We start from the raw sequence: 8,613 nt of genomic DNA, 5'->3' as shown, positions 1-8,613 counted from the left end.
ATAAAACAGATGGTCCAATCGGTAATTTTTGCGAAATGCATGGTCCAAAATGACATTAACCCTAAATATATAAATATATATATATATATATCTTATATTAAGTATGGCTATCTAACGGAAATTGTTGGTTTAACAGTTTTTTTGTTATTTAACGGTTCAAACTAACAATGTTAAATCAATCAATTAATTATCTTTTTGTTTAAAAAAAATAATTTTAAATATTTAAATTTAATTTAAAAGTATCAACAAAATTAATTAATTATTTTTTATGTAAATCTTAATTTAAATTTGAATTAGAGATTAATTCAATTAATTAATCATATTTTATAACAAATTTATTAGTTATATTATTTAATAAAATTAGTTAGATATATTTTTTAGAGTAATTTACGATGTTAGAATTTGAGAATAAGATGAATGAGGTTCCATTCCAAAACCAATTGGCAATGGGAGGAGTAGCTCATTCCTCCTATATATTCTATTATCTTTCCACACATTGGCAATGTGGGACTCTCTAACATCCCCCTCAAGATGGTAGCTATTTTACTTGCTCACCACCATCTTGGACAACTCGATCATAAGCAGCTCTTTTTTTAGCTCACTATCCCTGATCACAAGTGGCTCTTTTTGCTCTACTTTTCGGATCAATTTTTTTTTTATTTTTGGTGGCTTTTTTTTCGGCTCTACTTCGATCGGTTTATTTTTTTGGGGTTGGATAGTCGCTAGATATTTTTTTTTTGCTCTGATACCATGTTAGAATATGGGATATATAAGGTGAATGGGGTTCCATCTCAAAACCAATTGGCTTACAACATGATCTGCAACCACACCCGCTCTCCCTGGCCCCGGCTCACACCAAGTGCATCCCTACAAGTGCATAAATACCTAAGTTTAACTGCCAATTGTAAATAAATATCTAAGTTTAATCTTTAGCGATAATAATACCTAAATTATACTTTTGGAACTCTTTAGGTACTTGGTCGTTAAATGTAAGTTATTATCTACGTGTCATTTTCTTATTAGTATATTTAAACTAATTTTTTTTAAAAAATAAATAAATGACCTCGACCAATCAGGAATTGTAATGTAGCAATTTACTTAACACTTAACAGTCATGTACCTACAGAAGTTTCAGAATTATAACTTAAGTATTATTACCGCTAAAAGTTAAACTTAAATATTTATTTACAACCGAAAGTTAAAATTAGATATTTATGATACAAACTACTCATTTTTTAACAATAACTTTAAATTAGATTAATTTTATATATTTAAAAAAATATAATTGAATTGTAATAGATTTAATTTTATTATTATTGTTATCTCTGTTACTGGATGAAGGATACGTGACAAAAAATAGAAGGCAACAATCTAAACGATCACCGATTAAGTCTTCTTAATTGCAGAAGATCGTGGAGAGGCTATGATAGCTCGAGAAAAGTCTGACCAGAGAAAAGCACAAAGGTTTGTTGCAAAGCAAATGACCATCCAGAATCAGGAAGCCTTATCATTGCTCTGGGACCCGAAGAAGATCAATTTATCTATAAGTGCAGACAGATGCTAGAGAGTCATGCGAAGAGCCTAATACGGTAACTAAGTGCACGAAGAAAACCGAAAGCCACATGCGAGGTGACAGCTGGATGGCTTATGACAGTTATTCTTGTCTGACACAAAGATCTTGTCCTATGTATCAGGCCATGGTAGTGCGCGCACCACCCTCGGAATACTCTACTTTGTCCACTGGCTCCTTTGAGCATTTTGTCCACCAAGGGCAAGCCTTTACCCGACACGTCTCATGCACCAACAATGGTCTTCACTGTACGGACGATTCGCCACACGAGAAAGAATAATCTTGGGGGCCCAATAGTCAGATATTTAGTGTATTTTACCCTAATAGTGGGCTTTTTTGTAGAAACCCTGAATGGGTCATGGATATGCCCATGCCCGTACTTCTGCCTATAAATACCCTTTTACTTTCACACAAAGGGAGGGATCGAAAAGAGGATAGCTGAATCTCTGTCAAAATCTCTTTAAGCTTTCTTCTTCTTCAAGAGAAACCAAGAGAACAAAGTTAGAGTTTTCTACTGTAAATACCATTGTAATATACATTAAACAAGCCTTCTAAGATCAATATACTGACTCGTGAACTAAAGATCATTACTGCTTGAACCACGTAAAAAAATTGGCTACTTTATTTATTTCTTTTATTTTTAAAGCTCTTAATTTATTTTTAAAAATTTTGGTAAACAATTATTATTTAAATTAATAATTAAGTAATAGAAACTCTAATACATCTCTAAACAAATATACACTAATACTTAGTGTGTATATATAAATGGTGTCCATTTTAGTTATAAAAAATCTCTTATAATTTTTTTCTTTAAAAAAAAAAACAAATAAATATTTAAAGATATTGGAATTATGGTTCAAATATACAATTTATAACTACAATATAAATTATCATATAACTATTAATATATCATTTTTCAAAAGTAAAAAGGAAAGAAAGATCTACCACAATCTTTCCCTAAGTTTAATATCAAACACAAAAATCATTTTTAAATTAAAATTAAAAAATAAACTTAAGAAAATCTTGAGCCATAATTGAAAAAAATCTTGAGTGAATTTTAAATATAGGTAATAGAAACTATATTTTCCAAAGGATTTTTTCAAGAGGAACTCTTACTAGTCACAACCTCTATTAAAGAAATTACTAATATCTCAAATTAACATGTACATAAATGCATATTATGTGTATTTAATTAATATATAGAGATTTAATGAGCTAGTCCTATCAAACCCCACATCCAAGTGATACGTGGCATTCCAGCTGAGGCTTACCTTTTTGGTGGTCCCCACATACAATGAGCTTAGAAAAGTGAAAATTTGTAGGCTATAGTGAACCAAACAAAAACCATATCACTAATGATAACCCATTTTTCCATCCAAATCTTGACACATAACCCTTCTTTCCTTGACATTATCCATTAATGTTTTACAAACTTAAATTGTTAACCATTTAATGTCTAAAGCAAATTAGGGGGCACTAGCTTTAAATCTTTGATTGAGACTCATGTACTATTCTTCAGTCAATGCAATGAAAGAAATTCTAGCTCTATAAATTCTCCTCCTTTGGTTCATTCTTTCTCATCCACAACCAAATCTTCATAACCACATCCTCTCTTCTCTCACATTCCTTTGTTTCCAACTTCTTATTTTATTTGTCTATTTTCGAGCTCTCAACAATGGCGAATGCTCGCATAGCAAGGTTCATCACCGAGGTTGCACCACCACAATTCGTGACAGTCATGAGGCACAGAACTACCAAAGTTCTTGACACCATTAAGGAAGAAGAGAGAGATGTTTGCGGCAATGACTCAAAGGTTGCCTTTTCATCCTCTTCTGCTTCTCCTTCGACTTCTACTTCCACCGCTACAAGCGCTAGTTCTAGAGCTCGTAGTTGTAGCAGCAGCAGCGGCGGCAGCATGAGTTCAAAGTACTTTCTCAAGGATGTCCCGATGTTCTCAATCTTCGAGCACTGAATAAATCTTCCATGAGAAAAATAAAACTTGTGGAGTTTTCATGTACTTCTTCTTTTGGTTGGGTTGGCATGTTGTGATGAATTTTGTTGTATGGGGTTGATTACTCTTTTTTTTGTTGGTAAATAACAATATCATACAACATAACACAATTTATTATGGCATGACAATACAAGGGCTTAGTGTTGTATTGGTTCCATAGTTGTCTTGAACAACTATTGGAATATTAGTATAGTAGAGTTGCTCCACATGTAAATTCTCTATCTCCCTTTTCTTTTGTGTCTTGTCTAACATAGGATTCTGTACTTGGCAATAGAGAATGGAATATGGAATTGTGCTGGTTTTTCTCTCAATTCACTTTTCTCATATTAGTGTTTTGCTTATACTTTACAGAAACAAATAATTTGACTATTAGACATACCAAAAGTATATCAAGATTGATCATTTATGGTTTAGATTGAGATTAGTAAGAAGCCTAAGGAAACATAAAAGTGCACATAAAATATGTATAAATCATACCGAAACCATGATGAGTGGAAGACATCTTCTATTTTTTTCAGACTTCAACACTCATCCATTTTAATTCAAAGGGCCAAAACTCTAGTATCATAACCCGCATAGATCTGTCGTACGAGCAAAACTTTGATTGTTAATAAGTTATTCCTTGGAAGAATGTGTTTCGTTTGTTTTCACCGCTGCTCTCAAATACTTGAACCCAACTTTGCGCTTCTGTGATGCTTCTGTCTCAACTGTCTCTTTCAATTTTTCGAGAGCTGCAGTTGGCAAAAACAATAAATAGTTCAAATTCTGGTAAAGGATGTATTTTAAATCTATAGGAAATGCAGAAGTATCTTGAGCTAGTTCTTGTCTGGTTCGGACTCGAAGCAAGAAAAGAATAAGATTTTCTATTTCCAAGTGTAATTGTAATTGAACACCATTATCATCTAGGTATGTAAACAAAGACATATAAGATAAGAAATTACCAGAAGTATAAATTGAATGCATTGATTCAACAGAACTCGAAGGCATCTCGTAAACAGGGCAAGAATTATCGTCTGCTTTCTGTAACAGCTTCTTGAAATGCTTGACCTAAGATCGTGGAAAAAAAAAAATATCAATCCAAGAAAATTACATATTCCCGCAACAAACATTATTCATACCAAGATTAAATTTACATAATTTTAGCCTAAAATTTGGAGTCCAGACATGGTTAATTTAATTTACTTCTTAAATTTATCTGATTAACTGATATGGTTAAATTTGATTGTTTGATATGTGCATGGTCAACAAGAAACATGGTGTAACTTAGAAACTGAATTGAACACTTCAATCAACCAATGAGAGCAAATGAGCCACCGAAGCCGAAAATATGTGGCTAAAATTTAATTCGTCTCATTGGACGGACAGACCTCAAGCCTAATCAATCAGCATAAAAATCATCCCTTTTGCAAGGCTAAAATAGTCCTTATCAGTTAGCATGAAAATCGTCCCTTTTCGAGACTAAATTGTCCTAGTCAGTTACTTTTAACCAACCCTTTTCAAGGCTAAAATGGTCCCTGATCAGTTTGCATAAAAATCATCTCTTTTCAAGGCTTAAATATATAGTTTTGATGGGCAAAATAAGCAGCAGCCAGTTAAAGCTGGGCCAGCCACTTGCCAGTTACAACATGGCATTAGGAAAATTTAAAGTAAATCATTATAACAAGTTGTCTAATTAAAAAGCCACAAAAATTATTAAAATCAAAACAAAAAATCCATTAACAACTAATTTGTTCCTCATAGAAGTGTAAAATATATTCCAATTTAAAAAGACACTAATTAGGCCATGTACCTCTTCTTTACGCAATAAAGTGAAGCAACGCCCAGCCTGTCCAGCTCTAGCAGTCCGACCTGCCCGATGAATGTAAGTTTTTATGTATGCAGGCATATCATAATTAATCACATTTTTCACCCCTTCAACGTCCATCCCACGAGTCATTGCATCAGATGAAACAAGTACTTGAATCTCTCCTTCCCGAAATCCTTTCAATGCTTTACTGCATCACAAAATCTTGTCAATGACTCAACAAATACTAAAATCCCATTAGTTGCATGTCATTCCATTGTGTGGGAGACTGCATTTAGAACCCTTCAATGGTTCCCAAGGCCTTTAGTTACAATAAATCTTTTGCTTGAGATATATCTATTAAAATCGAGGCAAATTAATTGCTCAGAAATCTTAGTTTAACCACTAACAGAACATGAATACAGTTTAACATCCAAATACAAATCTTTATGTACATTCAGCGACAGAAAGAAAGTGAGAGTTTCCAAATATGGCTAGTCTAAACACCAACTTCATACATAATCCCACTGACATAACACATACCTCGTATTTTGCTCTGTTATCTTTGCTATGTACAACAGCAAAATGTAATATAAAAATCACCATAGATGATACAAATCAAGTAAAATTGTGTATTACCTTCTTACAGACTGGCGTTGAAGACCTGAATACTCCTTAATCTTAAATGGCAGATCATCGAAAAAATTTAATAAGGTGCATAGACGATGAGTTGACTCCACAGATGATGTAAAAACAATGCACTTCTCTCCTTCTAACTTTTGCAGAAGAGCAACCAAATACAAAGGCTTGTCTTTTGTTTCACAAATCTGTGAAGAATAAAACATTTAGAATTATATGATAATCATTCAAAGAAAATGCAGCACATGATCTTGCTTTTAGTAGTTCTCGGGAAACATCTAGACAAACAAGAATTATGGACAGAAATGCATAACCATTGCGTACCAATTTGAATGATTCTAATTTTTCAGGAAATTGATAACGTGTTTTCCCTGTTGTTAAGAACAACGGATGATGTAGATCAAGCTGAGCTAGTTTGCTTGGATCTTGGGTTAAAGTAGCAGAAAGAATCATCTTCACAAGCCTCGGGTAAGGTTTACCCTTAAATCCCCTCTCGACACCCCTGAAACAGATCGGCCAATAATCAAAAGAAGGCTAACAATTGGTTGATAATTTTAATATTTAGAACTGACAAGACAATTAGAAGTTTGAAATAGAGCGATTCTCCAAAATGCCTCAAGACCAATTGTACAGTTGTATATATTAGTCTCGACATGTATAAATTCCAAATAAATCGACATTAATCAAAATGCAGATTGGTTTAACATCTATTAATTGGAAACAACATCATTGAGGTCACATATGAAAGCTTAAAGTTCAAGCTAACGACCATACTTATATTTGTTATAACTAATTTCAAATCATTCTTGTCTCAAGCTACATAAACATAAAACAGTTCCACTAAAATTAACATTAAAAAAAATAACAAACGTATAAAGCAGACACAATTGGACATAGAACTCACGATCTTCTAATGGTTTTTAATGAACCAAGTGATAAAGGGAGAAAAGTGGGAGCACGAGGAAAGAAACCTTCATCGTATCTAGTCATCTGGAGCACCGTAGGCAGCCAAGATTGATATGCCTCCCTCAGTAATCGATCTGTTTCATCAACAACCTGAAAAAAAAAAATCATAACCACCCACCATAAAACTTACAATAGTAAGAATAGAAACTTGGTGCTATATAAACTATTTGCATATGGCATTTTTTTTCTCACAATTTTTATCAGAGTGCTCAATCAATACTTTCCGAATAAAAAATGCTGTTAATCGACGAAAAAGCCTTCAATCCTTAGAAAATTAATACTCTAAAGAAAAGAATGTATTGCTTAGAAGAAACTGACTACATCAGAAACAGATGACAAAAATTAATATATAAGTCTTAATTGTCATGCATAATAGACCTTCAAGGCTCAAAAGCCATCAGGAGGAAAGAAACTCAGGGCACACTACACTATAAAGCATACAATGCATTAAAGAAATTTGTAACTTAATCCTTACAAGGTAGCAAAGATGCTCAAGCGTAAACCCCTTAGTCGAATTAATATGGTCCATCAACCTTCCTGGGGTGGCCACCAATATGTCCACTGAACTTTGCAGCCCAGGTGAAAAATCTTCTGGATCATAACAAATGCCAGCCTCGAGCTTAGGTCTCTTGATTAGTTCAGATATCTCATCTGCAATGGAAGACTGACCGACTGCCAAACCAACAGATAAGCCCACTGCAGGCGCAATAGCAGAAAAAACCTCCTTGACCTGAACCAAACCGAGAACAACAAGCATTTCAAAAATTGGCTCGGTTTCAAAACCGCATTTAAAATTGAATGCAGTTAGCTTGTTACATTGAATGATAAAAGAGTAAATTAAGTTTTATATCTTCTTCCCTAACAATCCAGCACAACTTAAAGCATGTGACAATAAAGATTGTTCAATTCTAATAATGCTTTGGATTCAATTAAACCGAGTTACAATAACCATGCTAACACTAACCACATGCTAAAACAAATTAAAAGCAAAATAGGAAGACCAAACCTGCAAGGCCAAATCACGAGTAGGCAACACTACCAAAGCTCTCAAACACTTGACAGCACGGGTCGAAAGGGCTTGCACTATTGGCAAAGCATAAGCTAAAGTCTTTCCACTCCCAGTTGGTGAATTAACACACAAGTCACGTTCAAAGGCACCAGGTCCAATTGTCTCTTGCCAAACTGCCACTTGAACTGGAAAGAGTGAGGAGAATCCCATGTCTTGCAAAGCCTCCATTAATCTAAACCAAAAACAAAAACAAAAAAGAAAAAAAGAACTCTTTTTTAACAAAACAACACTGAAAACGAAGAACTTGTTATCTGGGTATTCCATAACTTCTTGAAATCAACCATGAAAACTAGTGGTTCGTGGGTTAATCGAGTTGAAATGAGTATAAGAGAAAAGGGTAAAAGGGGTACCTGGGGTCGAGACAAGGGAGCAGAGCGAGTGGGGATTGCTCGAAGAGAGTGACATCGACTGGGCTTCGCATCCATGGTAGTATCGGCACTTTGCTTTGCTTCTTCTGCTCTTGGGTCTCTGCCATTTCTCAACGACGGAAAACTTCACCAAAATTCTCACAGTGACAGAGCTAAACCCCTTCCGTCATGTCTCCCTCTAGGGTTTTAGCCTAAATGTCAATAAAT

The 8,613-nt window shown here is 34.1% G+C and overlaps 2 protein-coding genes across 2 annotated transcripts; one reads left to right on the top strand and one right to left on the bottom strand.

The window, feature by feature from the left end:
• Positions 1–3,149: 3,149 nt before the first annotated feature.
• Positions 3,150–8,613, bottom strand: LOC115697902 (DEAD-box ATP-dependent RNA helicase 1). The gene is made up of 9 exons (XM_030625071.2): positions 8,389–8,613; positions 7,976–8,210; positions 7,445–7,699; positions 6,908–7,059; positions 6,328–6,505; positions 6,004–6,191; positions 5,371–5,575; positions 4,523–4,628; positions 3,150–4,312 (listed from the first exon to the last, which is right to left on the bottom strand). Exons 1-9 carry the CDS (start codon positions 8,511–8,513, stop codon positions 4,197–4,199), a joined length of 1,560 nt encoding a protein of 519 aa, XP_030480931.2. The 5' UTR covers positions 8,514–8,613; the 3' UTR covers positions 3,150–4,196.
• Positions 3,246–3,892, top strand: LOC115697903 (uncharacterized). Its single transcript, XM_030625072.2, has one exon. It carries the CDS (start codon positions 3,246–3,248, stop codon positions 3,540–3,542), a length of 297 nt encoding a protein of 98 aa, XP_030480932.2. The 3' UTR covers positions 3,543–3,892.

Source organism: Cannabis sativa, chromosome 7 (assembly GCF_029168945.1).
Source record: "Cannabis sativa cultivar Pink pepper isolate KNU-18-1 chromosome 7, ASM2916894v1, whole genome shotgun sequence".
Taxonomy (NCBI): Eukaryota; Viridiplantae; Streptophyta; class Magnoliopsida; order Rosales; family Cannabaceae; genus Cannabis; species Cannabis sativa.
This window is presented reverse-complemented; position numbering and strand designations above follow the sequence as displayed.

What these genes read in the sequence shown, in the direction of transcription:
- LOC115697903 (XM_030625072.2), top strand. Translation starts at nt 3,246, where the DNA reads ATGGCGAATGCTCGCATAGCAAGGTTCATCACCGAGGTTGCACCACCA.
- LOC115697902 (XM_030625071.2), bottom strand. Translation starts at nt 8,513, where the DNA reads ATGGCAGAGACCCAAGAGCAGAAGAAGCAAAGCAAAGTGCCGATACTA. An exon ending in CTCGTGATTTGGCCTTGCAG is followed by an intron (nt 7,700 to 7,975) that starts GTTTGGTCTTCC and finishes GGTTTGGTTCAG; the next exon opens with GTCAAGGAGGTTTTTTCTGC. An exon ending in CTTTATTGCGTAAAGAAGAG is followed by an intron (nt 4,629 to 5,370) that starts GTACATGGCCTA and finishes CCACGATCTTAG; the next exon opens with GTCAAGCATTTCAAGAAGCT.